The sequence below is a fragment of the Dendrobium catenatum genome, unplaced genomic scaffold (genome assembly GCF_001605985.2).
Source record: "Dendrobium catenatum unplaced genomic scaffold, ASM160598v2 fragScaff_scaffold_506, whole genome shotgun sequence".
Classification (NCBI taxonomy): domain Eukaryota; kingdom Viridiplantae; phylum Streptophyta; class Magnoliopsida; order Asparagales; family Orchidaceae; genus Dendrobium; species Dendrobium catenatum.
The window spans coordinates 148,253-167,439 of NW_021318968.1; the positions used below are offsets into that span (position 1 = coordinate 148,253).

A 19,187-nucleotide genomic window follows, 5' to 3' on the forward strand; every position below is an offset into this window, starting at 1 on the left:
TCTTAGCTTGGGATTCTGTTTGGATTTTTCTTGAGCCCGACTGAGACATTTTGCTCCATTACTCTTTTTTGGTTCTTTTTTGACAGCTCTTTACTTTATTGTATACTTTTGAGTTGTAATTGTTTGTTTTACATGCAACCTCTTCTTGATCAATATATGGGCAATTGCCCCCAAAATTTCCAAAAAAAAAGCTATATATATTTATTTATTTATATATACAAATAATATGTACACTAAAGAAACTTTGTGAGCCTAACCTCCCTTTAAAATATTTGTAGCCACCTCAAAAATAGCTTCCCATTACCAAAACTTTTGAAAAACAACCAAAAAAAAGCAACGAAAGTTTGGTTGTGATTTGAAAGAAAGACAATGAGAAAGTTGCCCCAAACATATCTAAATATTTCTCTAAAAATAATTAGACGAGGGTTAAAATGATATTCTATCTAAACATTCAGTCACAATCCAACAAAGTTTCAGTAGAAAGTTTATTCATTAATCAATCATGTTTGTCCAACAAAAAACAAGCCACTACACGAACAAAAATTTAAATTATTTTCCATGACTTGCTATAAAAAACTAAAGAAACTTTGTGAGCCTAACCTCCCTGAAGAATCAATATGTACACACACTTGCTGGTAGCTTCCACAGCCCATTCCACAGAAATATAACCCCCTGGCCTAAAATTCCCCATTCTTCTGTTAAGATTGAGCAAACAAATTGAACCATATCTACAAAAGCACGTAAGGAAACGCGATTTACCAGCCCCAACTGGAGAATGAATTCACCCAGCATTTGATTTCCAGTCCATCCAAGCAGGTTTCGGAAACTGGAATATATAGTAAATGTCACCTCACTATGGGTGCTGAGGTAAAGTTATTCCCAGGTGAAAGCCTATCAAGAAATACAATAAGCAAATATTAGATTTATGCTTCATTTGAGACTGGCTATTTTATTATTTTTTAAAGCGGTTTTTAGTAAAAAATTAAAAATTTTATGTTAGAAAATTGCTTTAAGAAGCAATAAAAAAACCGTCCCAAATGAACCTTAAAAAGGAAAAAACTGTGAAAGATAAGTTATGTATCCCCGTTGCCATTTACCTAAGCTTTAATCCAGGTTGCTTTATCAGACTGCTGGGAATTTGACCAGTCAGATTGTTGTTCTCCAGAAAGCTGGAAAATTTAATAGGAAAAAACAGGTATAATTTAAAAATAAATCGTTGCTTCCTAAGAGAAAATGAATATCATATGGAATTCTGCTCCTTTTGCAAGCATGAATGATTCCAAGTTCAAGTCTTTTAGGAGTATAATAAGGGGGGAAAGAGAGCTTACAGCTCACGAAGACTCGTAAGATTTACAAGAGATGAAGGTATATTCCCATCAAAATGATTGTCCTGCAAGTGTCTTCACATGAAGGTAAAGAAAGATTAAACAAGTCATCAAAGTGCCATTCAAAGAAGAATCAAGAACATGACTTACAATCTCTCAAGCCGCTTTAACCGTTTGAGATCTGGAATATGACCAGAAATGTTATTGCTGGCAAAAGAGCTGCAAGTGTAAGGACTGTTAGCATTAAATTGAACCAAACATAGACTAAGGTTTTGTTTGGTACAGTTTTCTTGCTGCTTCTTAAAGCAACATTTTAGTACAACAAATAAATTTCTTGTACTAGAAAGTTGCTTTAAGAAGCAGTAAGAAAGTCGTCCCAAACGAAGCCTAAAATGTAAAAAAGTTTGATACCTACAGGTCAGTTAGTGCGGTCAGATTAGCAATGGTGGGAGGCAGAGTTCCAGACAGGCCCATATTTGACATGTTCCTAGCATGATCAAGGGGAAACAAGTTACTAGGTAACAAGAAAAATACATAAAATCCACATGATATATCTAACTCACAGGGAGACAACACGAATTTGTGATCCGTTAGAACAGGTGATACCAGTCCATGAGTATTCATGAGGCAAGCATGGATCTCCATCCCAATCAAGTGGTATATTGCTGATACTCTTCTTCAGGCTCTCCAGGGCAATTACTGCAATCATACAAGTTTAATGTGATACAAAACGTCCTACAGCAAAGGAAGCCATTAATCCATTAAAAAGCTCTTCAATGCTAGTATCCATACCATCTCGTGTTGTAGTTATTCTTCCAAGAGAGAAAATGCCAAAAACCTCACCACCATTAATAATTGGATGTGGAACAGATTCAGATCGAAGACTGATTCTTGTAAGACCAGATAGATTCCAGTTGTTTGCAAAGACCACAAGACCAGAGGAAGTGACCTCGAGATTATTGTAGAAGATATATCCATTGATGAAGACATCGAATGTCCTAGAATTCCCATTTGACATATCAGCAAAATAAAGAGCGACATAGTAGGGGGAACTTGGAAGAGACATGGGAGGCCATTGCAGCTCCATGTTATTACCCCCATCAGATGTCAAAGCAGTGCTAAAAATATTTTCAGGAGGCAAGTTCCATAAATCAGACACGGATACATTTAGAACGTTTCGCATGACTTGCCCATCTCCACTAAATGGCTGCCAATATCTATCAAATCTGTCATCTGGATACCTGGATTTTTCATGTTAAGATAGAAAGTTAAGAAGGGGTTATAGCCGAATGTGAGGAAAGAGGCAATAAATTGAGACTAAGCATAATTAAAATGTAGAATTCATCATATACAACTGGTTGGATTAAAAAAATAAACTAGAAAATACCAAGCAACCCTCTTAAGTAGGTGGGAAAGATTAAAAATATTGAAAAATTCCAGCTTTTAAAGTAGTAGCAAAACCAAAATACACACCCTGAAATTGAATAAATATAAAAATAATCATCTTAGTGTGGACTGCATAAAATTTTGGCCAAGACTGAGCATTACCTAAAAGATGTGTAAGAAAATTAATCACAAAGATATGGGTTTCAATTAACTCCATGCGAGCAGCTTCCAATAATTAGCATTTAGCAACAATAAAAATGGAGTTCACTCCTAACAACAATTGAAAATGTTGAAATAAAGTACAAGTTCAGGTTATAGTTGAAAAGGATCTCTACTGCTCCGACTAGTACCGAGATAGGTTGCTGCACATAGATGATCCCTCTCAAGAGAGAACATCAGAAATTAAACTTCAAGTGAGATATTGTTGGGCTGTGAAAATTTAATTTCCTCAACAACCATGATCTCAAAACCAAGAGAGAGAAAATGATATATGAGTCTTTGAAAAATTATTTTGATGGAGAAAGCGAGATGATTCATCTTATTGATGACGAAACGGGACGATTCGAAAATGCCTAAATGTGAGGTGTTTACTTGGCTTGAAGAGGAACATGATCCAGTTTGAGCAATTGGAAAAAGAATGGCATATCCCATAATTTTGGAAGGCGAACAAGAGTGATGTGATGACAGCGTATGGAAGCAAGGATATTAGAATTTACATGACATCAAACACCAGAATAATATGAGTAACTATGAAATTGATTGCACATTATCTTGAACGAGTAATATGATATAAAGGTTTAACAAAGTGGAAGCTTCCAAAAGGACAAGAAGGCATTGCAAGACAATTGGTGATTTGAGATCAAGTAAGCAACAACAACAACGCAACATCATCAAGCCTTTGTTCCACTACGTGGGGTCGGCTACATGAATCTTTTTTCTCCATTGTGTCATGTTAAAAATCAAATTCTCGTTTAAATCTAATAAGGAAAGATCATTTCTAATATTCTCTAACCAAGTCTTTTTAGGTCTACCTCTACCTTTCTTAACATAAATCAAATCTAATAACTCTACTTTTCTAACCGGGTCATCAAAAGGCCACCGTTTTATGTGACCAAACCATCTAAGGCGACTCTCTCTAATCTTATCTTCCGTTGGAGCGACTCCAACCTTATCACGAATATGTTAATTTCGTATCCTATCTCTAAGAGTAAAGCCACTCATCCACCTGAGCATTCTCATCTCTGCAACACTTAAATTAGTATTATGCTTCTCTTTTGATGACCAACATTCGGCACCATAAAGCATTGCAGGTCTCACCACCATCTTATAGAATTTTCCCTTAAGTTTGAGAGATCAAGTAAGCATGGCAAAAAAAAAAAAAAAACAAAGTTTCTGGGTAAATGGATTCGATAGATTTATCATTACGGTGCAAAGCCTCACACAAAAGCTAGCTCAATACTAATAACATTTGTTACTAAGTAAGCCAAAGGGAAATTAAAGTTGGTCCAAATACACTAGTGATCAACTCATTTTCAACCCAATTACTTAAGCTTTTGGGTTAGGTCTAACCAATTTGTATATCTAACCAATATAATTTTCAACAATCCAACAAGGACTAAGCTCAAAGCTTTCCGTGCTGTAGCACTTAGTGGGAAAGACTATATTGCTAAAAATCTTATGACCTAAACAATATCTTGAAAAATCAATTGGGAAACTGACGTTGAAAACAATGACGTGCATGGATTCAAGCATATTTTAATGGCATTGCATTTGAAAGTCTTATATATTATATAAGTTGGAAAATGGCCTTACTGAACTTCATCAAGGTAGAAGTCAAAGGGTTGTAACCTGAAGCAGTTGGATGGTAATGACAATTGCATAAATTTCAAAAGTTTTTTCCCCCTGTTTCCTACATTAAATTGCAGCCACGTGATCATTAAGTCTGTTATTTCATTAGAAAATTTCCACATTGCTTCTTTACGAAGTGGCTACAAATTGTTATCCAGAATCTATGTTCGAAGTTGGATTAAAAATCATAAAAAGCAAAGATACAAAACGCGTCTAACAAATTTCCAATTGATTTAATTCATCTGAGGGCATAAGGAAAAAATGAAATAATTCCTTTAGTAATATATAATAAAACCAATTCAAACAACAATGAGGAAAGCCTACCTCACGATAGGACCATCATATCCAAACCTGCTCCTCACAATCAGACCCAGTGCATTCTGTGTAAAATCCGTGGAATTATACACCGAATCCTCCAAAACGATCATCTCCAGACTATTTATAAATGGATCAGAATCCGTGTAGTCATTCCTAGCCACACAAACCTTCATCTTGGCCCCCCTGGCCAAGAAAACCCCTTCGTAGCTCGACGCCGCACCAGCAGCGTAATCCGCCGTAGTGTTGACAACGGTCCAGAACGTTCCATCAACGATCTGATCAAAGACCGGAGGGTCGCCGGGCCCACTGATCCCGCCGTAAAAGTAAGTGGTGCGGACAAGGTAGCGAGATCCACGGAAGACGGGGACACTGTAGCAGAACTTGCATCGGCCGTGCGATGCGCCGGGGAAAGACCGGAGCGTGGAAAGAGTGGGAATAAGACCGCGAAGGGAGAGGTTCCGAGGAATTCCGGTGGCGATGAAGGCGTAGTCCGGCAACCAAGGGAGACCACCGGCGGCTTCGCTCGGCCCCGCGGCACCACAGTCGAGCAGGAGACCTAGGGTTTATTATAGAGTAAAATTTACAAATTCAAAGAGAAAGAAGAAAAAGAGAGCTAGTGTAGGAATTACCTCGAATTCTTGGGGTTTGTGATTGGTTGGAGCTGAAGTGTGAGATTAAGACGAAGAGGAGGAGAAAGAGGAGGGAGCAAGAGCTCATCGCTTCCGGGGAGAAGAAGAGGCGTCGGAAGCTTAGGCGCTTTGGTCGACGTCGTCGACGGCAACCGTTATGGTGATCCGTGAGTCTGTGACGGCGTGCAGTAAGTAACCGAAGAGGAATGTGGGATTTGGTGGACCGAGCTAGCCTTCGCTGACGTGGAGTAGATGGCTGGCTGGTTGGCTTAAAATATTTTTTTTTCTTCTTTTTTTTTTTAGAGAAAGGACGCTTTTATTATAATAATACAATTATAAAATATTCACAGACAATGGCTTTTGAGATTCAGCTCTCATGCTTTGTCAGTATATATGATCGGTCAACTCTGAACCTCATATTTTTATTATATAATTACATGGCTAAATATTGATAGCATTAGAAATAAATTAAAAAGGATTACCTAAGAAATATTTAGAAAGGAGCTTGGGCATAAAATATTTTGTATTTTTTGAGATAATAATAACAATAATATCATATATTTATTCTATTATATGAGGTTGACTATATGAATATTTTTTTCTCCATTTATGTGAATCAAGCTTTTTTTAAGGTTGGATAAAATCTTAATTAATTAAATGACAACAGCAATAAAAATAAAAAATAAAATAAAATAACATATAATATAATAATAATAATAATAATAATAACATAAAATAGTAATAATCATAAAATATTTTTTTTAAAATAATTTAACTAATATAATACTGCTAAATTTATAAGAGAAAATTTGTATCATTTATTCACGAAGAGGAAATATTCAAAACTTCAGATAAATGGACAAACAATGTGAGATGAATCATATTTAGACAAAATTTTATTTTTGAACGGGGTGCATAATTTCAAAATTGCCCCTCTTATACATTTTTGCCCACTCTCACATAAGTAGGTCCTTACTGTATGTTCTTCCCAACTGCAATCTTCAAACTTATATCCCTAGTCATGCCAAAATTTCTGATTTTTGGTTGGAGGGAGTTTGGTGTTTTCCGAACAATGTTCATGAGGTCTTATCTCAGTTTTTTTGGGCAAATTAGTATGCACAATGATTCTAAATGTACGCTTGGCTGGATTGATAAGAAGATGCCTTCTTTCTCCTCTTTCACAAATTTCTACTACCGGGAAGACACTATAACTGAATGGCACTTGTTTGTGTGGCACAAACATCATGCACTTAAATATTCCACGTACACTTGGATTGCTCTTAACGGTGGGCTCAAAATGGCTGAGTAGCTCATTAAAAGGAATATTGTAGTGCAGCCTACTTGTTTTTTATGTTCTTCACATAATGAGTCTAACTCTCACATCTTGTTTGAATGTGATTATGCTTTTGCAATTTTGAAAAATCTGGTCCCAACTGTGGGGGATTTCCTCCTGAGACCTAGGCTTATACAAGTTCTTCATTTCTTTGGTGAGAGACGTTATATGCTTAAAAATCAAAGAGAATTTGTACTGCTTACGGTTTGCTGTGCCACATATCACCTATGGAGGGAAAGAAATGAGAGGAGATTCAACTTTAAGTTTAGACGTGTTTCCACTTTATGCTATATTATCAAACATGCAGTAGAGGAGAAGGTATCCTCTTGGAAGTATAAAGACAACTTGAGCATCCCCTGGCCATCTTGATTCTGGCCATTCTTTCGGCTGATTTCTTTTCTGGTAGTATGCTTTCTGGGTGGAAGGTGTTTTCTCTGATTTTCTATTTTCTATAGCATGAAGTAGCTTATTATCTCTGTTATGAATGGGCTGGGCAGCATTTCTGGAAGCTATTATCTTGGATGGATATTTTTGCTCTCGGTTCACAGCATCAGCTGGTTATTTCCTGTTCCTGGACGGCTTTTGGCAACCAGGACAGGTCTGGTTGGTTTTATGACGGAGGACGATGATGTAGCTGCTAATCATCTCCTTGGAGGGCCTCTTGGGCAGCCAGGAGAACACTAAACGGCTTAGCTGGACTTTGGTTTGTTATGCGATTAGCTGTCTGAGTCCAATTTTGGGCGATCAAAAATCATTTTTTTATTTTTGAGGTGTTGTTGGTCTTTACATGTTTTCTTTCTGCTCTTTATTGGCTCTTTTGGGAGGTATAGGTTTTGGTTTATCCTCCATTTGTTTGAGGATAAATCTTTTTATTATACCTTACTTGTAACATTTTTTACATAGTAATATATGGGCTCAAGCCCTCAATTTTCCAAAAAAAAAGTCTTTGACTTTGATTGAGACATCTTTATTATTATTTTTTATAACAACTTTCTAGCGCAAATGAAGTCTTAACTTAAATTCTTTTAGAATTATTTATTTTATTAAAAAAGACATTAAAAAGAAAAAAATGTTTATTTTAATTAAATTATCTAAAATTTTATTAAATTCTAGGTAGATAAATTCATGTTTGATATATATAAATATATATATTATAAACATGAAACTAAATAAAATGAATAAATATTACTTTCTTCATAATAACTTTATAATCATCTTTATAAAAATTTGTAGCAAAACACACCCTAAATTAATATTAGAATTTCTCCTCTAATTCTTTATTAAAATAAGCTGTTTAAAATTTTGCCTAATTATTTTCGAAACAAAGAGGGATATTGAAGTTTATGTTTTCTATTTTCATATTAAAATTAAAAAAAAATTATTTGTTTTTATGGGGAAAACTTTTTTTTTTTCATATTCTCTAAATGAAAATCTAACTACATAAGATTTTGTTTGAGATAGCTTCCAATTATTTTAATTTTCAGACTGCAACGACAATTCATATTTAATCACTAATTTATCATTATTTTTAAGAATTTTTTTATGCTAAGAAGCTACATTTTATATTAAATTTAAAATATATTACTTTCTTCCTAATAACTTTATAATCACCTTTATAAAAATTTGTAGCAAAACACACCCTAAATTAATATTAGAAATTCTCTTCTAATTCTTTATTAAAAAAAAAAGTTGTTTAAATTTTCGCCTAATTATTTTCGAAACAAAGAGGGATATTGACTGAAATTTATATTTACTGGGTTGTACTACCAGAACTATATTGTAAAAAGAAAAATTCATATGCTGTATCTTTTTCAAAAGATATGAGAAAAATTTACTGTTGGTAGGGCTATATATTTGATTTGGAGATAAAAGATCGCTAAAATTTTCATATTTTCTTGTTAGGATTGAGGTTAAAGAGCTGGTTAATGAGCCCAACATATTTAAAATTGAATTTGGATTGAGTTGAGCATAAATCAGATTAAGTGAAATATAAATTGGATATGAATGAATATGGATTGATATGTCACTAAAAAATTTACATGATTTTGATGAAATTTTTAGGTTAGAAATTTATTGAATTAAATCCAGGGTCGTTTGAACTCTAATTTTGACAAATTGATTGTTGGACTAAATGTCTTAACGAGACGAGCCCAACAACACCAAAACAGATAAAGCACTTGATGTATAGTTCAAAACTTCAAAATATTATTTAGATGACCAAATGAAATCCAAATAATGCATGCTTATGATTGAATAGAACATCTTGACAAGACTTATCTAATAAGCCCAATAACTCGTATTTTCACATCATTAAACCACTTAAATGATGAAAAAATGATTTATGGCCAACATAATTAATACAAGTTATTTGATTGAGTTTTTTGGGGGACTATTTTTAAGAAGAATTTCACTCAAAAAAATTATAAATAAATCCTCATCACCCTTTATGAAGGATTAAAAGGGGAACTCAGAGGTTTGAAATTTCTCATTGCTCCAGTAGACCACAATCGTCAGGCCATTATTGCTCAACTATAGCCGTCGAAGAACATCTTTTGACCACCACTGTCCAACTATAGCCGTCGAACTTTGTCAATTATTGTATCATAATTACGATATCTTAATTAACATCACTCGAGTTCTATCTCCTAAAATTCGTCACTTGACTATAATATTCTTAGCATAATTACTCGGTAACAATCTCTCGACCATCGTGCCTGTCTATGTTCCTCACGAACATCATTGTCCAACTACGATCCTTTTGAACATTGTTGTCCAACTATAATCTCCCAACCACTGACACTTTATCACTATAAAAGAAGATCCAATGGTATATTTTTTAATAATTAGAAAATATCATCCTGGCATATAAAAGAAGAGCAATAATTTCCCAATCACTTAACTCATAAAACATTTTCAGTCTTTTGGTTTTGAAAACATTTATAATTACCTCATTACTTGTATTATTAAATTTTTAGTTCTTAATAGATGTGACCAATATCTAATTCATGCAATGGACTCCAATTTATTTTGCATTCAATCAATTTTTATGTCACATGCATAAATAAAATTGTTACATGTTGGAAAATTCATAGCGGTAGAAGAATAGAGCGTTTAACTTCTTAGTTTTATACGAATATCCAATACATATACATATAAGAGAGAGAGGGGTACAATAATCATAAGGGACATTATAATTTTTATATGGAAATCTTGAAATGGGAAAACCCATGGGGCCTTACATAGTTGAAATGATTCAACTAGTGCTTGTCATTGCTTACAAATAATGCCCATCCTCGGGGGAACGTGTTGGCTCAATGTAGCTAATATACATCGTATAAAGCAAATTATATGATTGAAGCTCGAAGAATCCAATGACATAAGAGTTGTTCTCAATATAACATTGGCATGTTCCTTTGGCCGGTAGGATTGTAGCCGGGGCGACGAAGGTTGGAGATGGTAGTCAGGCGATAGAGGTCGGAGGGACCATAGTCAGTGAATGACAGAGATAAGAAGTACCATTCTCAGCTAGCAATGGAGGACGAAGGGGCTGTAGTAGGATGGTCAAGGTTAGAGGGATTGTTGTCAGGCGATAAAGGTCAAAGGGATCGTAGTCGGCACGTGATAGAGGTCGAAATGATCATAATCGACTGACGACGAAGGTCTAAGGACCATAGTTGGAGGGTAATCAATGTCATAAGGATTGCAATTAGACAAATAAGGCCAAACAACTATAGGGGGTGACGAAGATCGAAAGAAAGGTGGGTTGCGGACCTTATCGGGTGACAAAGGTTAATGGGACTATAGTTAAACAACAATGGTCAAAAGGACCATAGTCGGTAGGGGTGTCAATATTTGACACGACCCGAAAATCCGACCCGAAAATTTCGGGTTAGGGTCAACCCGAACCCGAAACGGGTCGGGTTCGGGTTCAGCATTTCGACCCGTTTCAAAAATCGGGTCGGGTTTGGGTTAACCCTTTGACCCGAAAACCCGATTTTGACCCGGCAACCCGAGATTGACCCGATTTTGACCCGTTTCTGACCCGAAAAGAGGAGATTGACCTGTTTTTGACCCGAAAATTAGCCATTTTCTTGTTGGAAACGGGTCATTCGGGTCGTGTCAGGTTGACCCGGACCCATAGCAGGTCGGGTTCGGGTAAGGAAAACTGATCCGTTTTTTAAAAACGGGTCGGGTTCGGGTTGACCCGAATAGTGCCGGGTCAGTTTCGGGTTCGACCCGAACCCGACCCTTGACCCGAAATTGACACCCCTAATAGTCGGTGGGTAACTATGTTCCGAGGGAACATAGTTGAGCAACATAGGTCAAAGGGACCGGTGTCGTGCTACAAAGGCTAGAGGGTCAATAGTTGGGTGACAAAGGTCGAAGGGACTGGTGTCTGGTGACGTGTCGGAAGGACCGTAGTGTGATGCCCCAGAATCAATAGTGAAAGGATTCGTCTGACATTCTGATCGAACTCCATTCTAGTTGCCTTGCTCGGACCTGAAAATTTTAACCACATATAATGAGCTTACAAAGCCCAGCAGGTCACCAAAGCCTACAACTGAAATCAAAGCACGGCGATGCTATCAATATGCAGGTCAAAGTCAATCAATGGTCAATGGGTATATGCAATGCGGAAATCCAGTCAATGAAATCAAGTCTACGCAGCGGAAATCAAATCAGTAGACAATGCAGTACGGAAATCAATAATCAATACTCAATACGGCGGTAAAAACATCGATAAATCAATACACCTCAACAATCAAATCAGTAAGTGCTTCTAGTCAATATCCAATCATCGTAGCAATGTCTATCAGTCAATACTATCAATTCAATCAATCGTGTCGTCTAGTCAATTCGTTGTATATATATCATCTATCAAATCAATAGGATGTCTGTGTCAATTACTAGCAATCAATAACATCAATTAATTCAATAAGGGACTCGTGTCAGAATGTACTCTTGCAAATCAGTCAATCCAATTATTCAATACAATTTACTCAATATCAATATACAATATTCAATGACACTACGGCAGTTATACTTAAAAAATAAATCGTTGTTCCGTAAAGAACAAAATGAATATCCATTATGGAATTTCTGCTCCTTTTGCATGCATGAAGATATCCCAAGTTCAAGTCATTTTAGGCAGTATCAATAGATGGGAAAGAGAGCTACCAGCTCACGGAAGACTCGTAAGGAATTTAAAGAGATGAGAGGATATCCCATCCAAAATGATTCCCTGAGCAAGGTTCTTCCAATTGAAGTAAAGACAAGATAAACAGTATACAAACAGTGCATTCAAAGAAGAAGAATCGAAGGAACATGATTACAATCTCTCAAGCCCGCTTTAACGTTTGAAGATCTGGAATATGACCAGAAATGTTATCTGGCAAAAAGACTGCAAGCTGTAAGGACGTGTAGCAATTAAATTGAACCAAACAATAGACTAAGTTTTGTTTGTACAGCTTTCTTGCTGCTCTTAAAGCGAGCTTTTAGTACAACAAATAAAATTCCTTTGTTAATTAGGGGGAAAAAGTTGCTTAAGAAGAAGACCAGTAAGAAATCATCCCAACGAAGCCTAAAATGTAGAAAAATTGATACCTAAGGTCAGTTAAAGCGCGTCAGCATTAGCAATGGTGGAGGCAGGTTCCAGACAGGCCCATATTTGACATGTTCGCTAGCATGATCAAGGGGAAAAAGTTATATGGAACAAGAAAGAATACATATCCACATGATATAATCTAAACTCACAGGAGAACAACACGAATTGTGATCCTTAGAACAGGTGATACCAGTCCATAGAGTATTCATGAGGCAAAGGCATGGAATCCATCCAATCAAGTGTATATGCTGTACTCTTCTTCAGGCTCTCCAGACGCAATGTTACTGCAATCATACAAGTTTAATGGTGATAACAAAACGTCCTTACAAGGCAAAGGGAAGCCATTAGATCATGAAAAAAGCTTCATTCAATCTTCAGATATATCCATACCATCTCGGTGTTGTTATATCATCTTCCCGAGAAGAAAATGCCAAAAACCACCACCACTTAATAATTGAGTTGGAAACAGATCAGATGAAGACTGATTCTTGTAGACCAGATGATTCCAGTTGTTTGCAAGACCACAAGACCAGAGAAGGGACCTCGAGATTATTGCTAAGAAGATATATCCAATTAGATGAAAGACAGTTCGATTAGTCCTAGAATTCCCATTTGACATATCAGCAAAATAAAGAGCGACATAGTAGGGGAACTTGGAAGAGACATGGGAGGCCATTGGTCAGCTCATGTTATTATCCCCTCTCAGCAGATGTCAAAGCAGTGCTTAAAATATATTTTTCAGGAGGCAAGTTCCAATAAATCAGACACGGATACATTTAAGACGGTTTCGCAAATGACTTTGCCCATCTTCCACAAATGGTGCCCAATATCTACTCAATCTGTCATCTGGATACCTGTTTTTTCATGTTAAGATAGAAAGTTTTACATAATGGTTATAGCCGAATGTAGGGAAGAGGCAATAAAATTGAGACTAAAGCATAATTTAAAATTGTTAGAATCATTCATATCACACTGGGTGGATATAAAAAAAAAAAACTAGGAAAAATACCAAGCAACCTCTTAAGTAGGAGGGAAATATTAAAATATTGAAAAAATTCAGCGTTTAAAGTAATACAAACCAAAAACACACCCTGAACTTGGAAAAAATATAAAAAATAACCAATTTAAGTGGGACTGCCATAAAATTGGTACAAGATGAGGCATTACTAAAGTTGCTCAAGAAAATTAATCACAAACATAGCGGTTCAATTAACTCCTATGCGAGCAGGCTTCCAATAATTAGCATTAAGCAACAATAAAAATGGAGTTCACTCCTAACAACAATTGAAATGTTGAAAATAAGAGTACAAGTTCAGTATAGTTGAAAAAGGATCTTCTACTCGCTACGGACTATACCGAGATAGGTTGCTGCACATAGATGATCCTATGATCACTGACACCTTCCCTTCAAAGAGGCGATGCAGTGTCCGAGCACGACACTCGTCCACCACTCCTCTGACACGTGTCGGAACACGCAAAAACGTGTCCGATTAAAAAAATATTAAAAACAAAATTGGACATGCGTGTTCCGACACGCTGTATCTTAAATATTTTATACTTTTTTTAAAAGATATATTAGGCGAATTTAAACTAAATTCTTATTTCCTAATCGCAGACACCAATCAATTGTCGCATTTATACCTAACCTATTTCTTTCGAAATTCTCATTTTTAATTTCTCTTTACAGGAAGATATTTTCATTCCTCTCATTTTGCCACAATTACAAAATCTTTCTCTTGATTGAACTAGAGTGAAAGCAGTGATATTCATGATGATGATATTGAAGTCAAAAAAACAAACCTCTAAGCTAATCATAGTAGTTGAAGCTTGAATGCTTTGATGTGTAGAAGTTGAATTATTTACTTATATTTTGTGTTGTACTAAATATTTTATATTATAAGCTAGAACAGTTTATCATTGTCAGTTCATTTATATTGTTTGTCATTTTTAATTGAGAATATAATATGATATATAATATATTATAAGTTATTAGCCGTCGGTCCGCGCCGTACCCGTGTTCCTATATTTTTCAAAATAAAATCGTTTCCCGCTGTCGTTCGTGTGTGTCCGTGTCGCCGTGTCGCGGTCCGTGCATCATAGATGATCCCTCTCAAGAGAGCACATCAGAAATTAAATTCAAGTGATATTGTGGCTGTGAAAGATTTAATTTCCTCAAACAACCATGATCTCAAAACCAAGAGAGAAAAATGATATATGAGTCTTTGAAAATTATTTTTGATGGAGAAAGCGAGATGCATTTCATTTTATGATGACGAAAAACGGACGATTCGGAAAATATTTGGTCGCTAAATGTGACGTGGATTTACTTGGCTGCAGAGACTACATGATCCAATTTGAGCAATTGAAAAAGAATGATTATCCCAAATTTTGGATAGGCGGAAACAAGATGGATGTGATGAACATGCGCGTGATGGCAAGCAAGGAATTAGAATTGACTGACATTTCTAAACACCACGAAAATTGATAGAAACTATGAAATTGATTGTGCGATTTCTTGACGAGCTAAATATGATATAAAAGGTTGTAACAAGTGAAGCTTCCAAAAGGACAAGAAGGCATTGCAGACAATTTGTGTGATTTGAGATCAAGTAAGAGCAACAACATCTCAAGCCTTTGTCCCACTACGTGGAGGGGTCGGCTACTTGAATATTTTTTCCCATTTTGTCATTTTAAAAATCAAATGTCTCTTTAACTCTAATAAGGAAGATCATTTCTAATATTCTCTAACCAAAGTCTTGTATAGGCTCTACTCTCTACCTTTTTAACTTAAACATAATACCTTACTTTTCTAACCGGTCATCAGAGACTGCGCCATTTTATGTTGACAAAACCATCCTAAGACAACTCTCTCCAATCTTATCTCATGGAGCGACTCCAACCCTTATCACGAATATGTTAATTTGATATCATATCTTTAAGAGTAAACCCACTCATCACCCTGAGCATTCTCATCTCTGCAAACACTTAAATTAGATTTTATGCTTCTCTTGTTTAATGACCAACATTCGGCACCTAAAAGCATTGCAAGGTCCACCACCATTATAGAATTCCCTTAAGTTAGAGAGATCAAGGTAAGCATGGCCAAAAAAAAAAAAAACAACAACAAAGTTTCTGGGTAAATGGATTCGAAGATTTAGTACTTATGGTGCAAAGCCTCAACAACAAGCTAGTCAATACTAATAACATTGTTACTAAGTAAGCCCAAAAGGGAAATTAAAGCTTGGTCCAAATACACTAGGGTGATCACTTTTACAAACCAAAATACTTAAGCTTTTGGGTAGGCTAACAATTGTCATAATCTAACCAACTATAATGTTTCAACAATATCCAACAAGAACTAAGCTCCAAAGACTTTCCATGCTGTAACTTAGGTGCGAAAGACTATATTGTAAAAATCTTATACTAAACAATATCTTGAAAAACAATGGGGAAACTGATGTGTGAAAAACAATGACGTGCAGGATAATTCAAGGCATATTTGTAAGCAGTTTGCATTTTGAAAATCTTATAGATTATAATAAGTTGAAAATGGCCCTTAATGAACTTCATCAAGGTAGAATTGAAAGGGTTGACTGAAGCAGCTTGGCATGGTAATGACAGATTGCTAAAATTTCAAAGTTTTTTCCCCCGTTTCCTACCATTAAGATTGCAGCCACGTGATCACAAGTTTGTTATTTCTTAGCAAAAATTTCCACACATTGTTCTTTAACGAAGTGCTAACAAATTGTTAACCAGAACTCTATGTTCGAAGTTGGATTTAAAAATCATACAAAAACGCAAAGATACCAAAAACGGGCGTCTAACTAAATTTCCAATGTGATTTGAATTCCATCTGAGGGCATAAGGAAAAAATGAAATAATTCCTTTAGTAATATATAATAAAACCATAATTCAAACAACAATGAGTAAGCCTAACCTCACCGATAGCGACCAATCATATCCAAACCTGGCTTCCTCACAATCAGCACCAGTGCATCGCTGTAAAATCCGTTGGAAGGTATACACGAAATCCCTCCAAAACCCGATCATCTCCAGACATTTATAAATGGATCAGAATCGCCTGTAGTCATATCCTAGCCCACCAAACCTTCATCTCGCCCCCGCTGGCCAAGAAAACCCCTATCGTAGCTCGACGCCGCACCAGCAGCGTAATCCGCCGTAGTGGTTGACAGACCGGTCCAGAACGTTCACAACGATCTGATCGAAAGACCGGAGGGGTCCGCCGGCCATTGATCCCGCCGGTAAAAGGTAATGTGCGGACACAGGTAGCGACGATCCACGGAATCTGGGGACATGAGCAGACACTTGCATCGGCCTTGCGTGCGCGGGGAAAGACCGTAAGAGTGCGAAAGTGGAATCAGACCGCGAAGGAGAGGTTCCGAGGAATTCCGGTCTGGCGAATGAAGGCTAGTCGGCAACCATAGGGAAGACCCACCCGGCGGCTTCGCTCGGCCCGGCGGCTGCTCGCAAGTCGAGCAGGAGACCTAGGGTTTATAGATAAGATAAAATTTACAAATTCAAAGAGATAAAGAAGAAAAAGAGACGCTCAGTGTAGGATATTACCTCGAAATTCTTGGTTTTGATTGTGGATGAGCTGAAGTTGTGAGATGAAGAAGTAAGAGGAGGAGAAAGAGGAGGAGGCAAGAGCTCATCTGCTCCGCGGAGAAAGAAGAGGCTTCGGGATCTTAGGACGCTTTGTCGACCGTCCGCGGCAACCGTTATGTGTGAGCCGTTTAGTCTGTGACGAGCCGCTGCAGTAAGACCGGAAAAGAGGAACCGTGTGGATTTGGGTGGACCGAGCTAAGCTTCGCTAGGACGTGGAGTAGCATGGCTCGCGTGTTGGCTTAGAAATATACTTTTTTTCTTCTTTTTATTGTTATGAGAAAAGGACGCTTTCTATTATAATAATACAATTTATTAAAATAATTCCCAAGACATATGCGCTTTTGAGATTTCAGCTCTTCAGCTTTTTTTTTTGTAGCTTCCCATGCTTAGTCAGTATATATGATCGGTCAACTACTGAAACCTCTATTTTTATTATAAATTACAAATGGCTTAAATTATTGTAGCCATTAAAATAAATTAAATAGTTCTACCCAAAAAAAAAAAGAAATAAATAAAAAAGTACCTAAGAAATATTTAGAAAGGAGTTTGGCAATAAAATATTTGTATTTTTTTAGATCAATAAAAACAATAATACATACATTGATTCAATTATATGAGGTGGCCAAATGAATATTTTAATTTTTTTTCCTCCATTGTAGGACATCAAGATTTTTTATAGTTGGACAAAATTTTAAATTAATTAGACACAATGAAAAATAAAAATAAAATACAAACAACATATAATATATATAATAACATCTAAATATAGTAAATAATCATAAATATTTTTTTAAAAATAAAAAATTAACAAACATAGATATTGTTTAAAAAATATCATAAGATAAATTGTTAACATTTATGCGGGAGAAGAAATATTTGAACTTTAGATAAGTGCCAAACTAATGTGAGATAAGATCTATATTTAGGCCAAAATTTTATTTTTGAGGAGGTATAGAATTTTCAAAATGAATGCTCATCTTGTACATTTTTTCCCACTCTCACCATAGTGTGAGGAATTGGCCCCATGCATTTATCCATTATAAATCAAAAATCTCATTGTAAAATGATAAAAAAAAATTATCATATTAAATACTTACTAATTAAGCCTTTTAAGTTGCCTCTATATTTATTAACATAGTCAAATTTAGTTCAGTAATCTCTAAATCGAGTCATTGGAAAGCAAAATATTTTGTAACAGTTAATTAATTCTTGTGCGTCTCTTTTAATTGGCCAACATCTATTTATTCATAAATTACCGTAGGTCTCAAACCATTATCATAGGTATAAAATATAAAAATATTAACTCGTTAATACAAATCAATAATTTTTTTATTCTATAAATCTCATATATATATTATAATATAATATATATATATATATATATTATAATATATAATATAATATATATAAATATATATATATATATATATATATATAAGTCAAATAATATTGTTATTCAAGTTTCTTCTTCTAAGGAAATAGAGAAGCATAAATTGCCATAAAATTAAATTTTCTTTTAGATTTTTTTTTAATTATCTGAAAAAACTTTTAAGAGATTAAATTAATTTAATAATGGAACAAGGAAATAAGTATAATTAAAATGTCTGATTAAATACATAGAGTTAATTATTTTAATTTTATGCGTTGATGCGCGAACATTATATACTAAAAATTTTAAATCTGTCCAAGTATTTACAATTTCTCCATAATTTCAAAAATTTTATCCTAATTATTTGATACAAAATTGTATCAAAAATATTATGATATACAGTTTGTTATTAAAAAAATGACAAAAAAAAAAAACTCTTCACTTTCATTGTCTATACCCGGTAAGTCTTTGACTTTGATTGAGAACATCTTATTATTATTTTTTATAACAACTTTCTAGCGCCAAATGAAGCTGTAACTTAAATTCTTTTCTAAATTATTTATTTTATTAAAAAAGATATTACTAAAAAAGAAAAAAATGATTTTTTTATATTAAATAGATCTAAAATTTTATTAAAATTCTATGGTAGATAAAATTCCAATGATATTGATTCTATATATAAATATATATATTATAAACATGAAACTTTAAATAAAATAAATAAAAAAAAGTAATGTAAAAATTTTTA

General features: G+C 35.0%; 1 protein-coding gene across 1 annotated transcript; it reads right to left on the minus strand.

Moving 5' to 3' along the window:
- Positions 1–461: 461 nt before the first annotated feature.
- Positions 462–5,731, minus strand: LOC110103638 (probable LRR receptor-like serine/threonine-protein kinase At1g51810). Its single transcript, XM_028694574.1, has 10 exons — positions 5,507–5,731; positions 4,884–5,433; positions 2,118–2,566; positions 1,889–2,024; positions 1,741–1,812; positions 1,476–1,544; positions 1,329–1,400; positions 1,098–1,169; positions 760–891; positions 462–677 (listed from the first exon to the last, which is right to left on the minus strand). The coding sequence occupies exons 1-9, from the start codon at positions 5,592–5,594 to the stop codon at positions 846–848; spliced, it is 1,554 nt and encodes a 517-aa protein (XP_028550407.1). The 5' UTR covers positions 5,595–5,731; the 3' UTR covers positions 462–677; positions 760–845.
- Between the last annotated feature and the right edge of the window lie 13,456 nt (positions 5,732–19,187).

What these genes read in the sequence shown, in the direction of transcription:
- LOC110103638 (XM_028694574.1), bottom strand. Translation starts at nt 5,594, where the DNA reads ATGAGCTCTTGCTCCCTCCTCTTTCTCCTCCTCTTCGTCTTAATCTCA. An exon ending in ACAAACCCCAAGAATTCGAG is followed by an intron (nt 5,434 to 5,506) that starts GTAATTCCTACA and finishes AATAAACCCTAG; the next exon opens with GTCTCCTGCTCGACTGTGGT. An exon ending in TTAAAGCGGCTTGAGAGATT is followed by an intron (nt 1,401 to 1,475) that starts GTAAGTCATGTT and finishes CTTCATGTGAAG; the next exon opens with ACACTTGCAGGACAATCATT.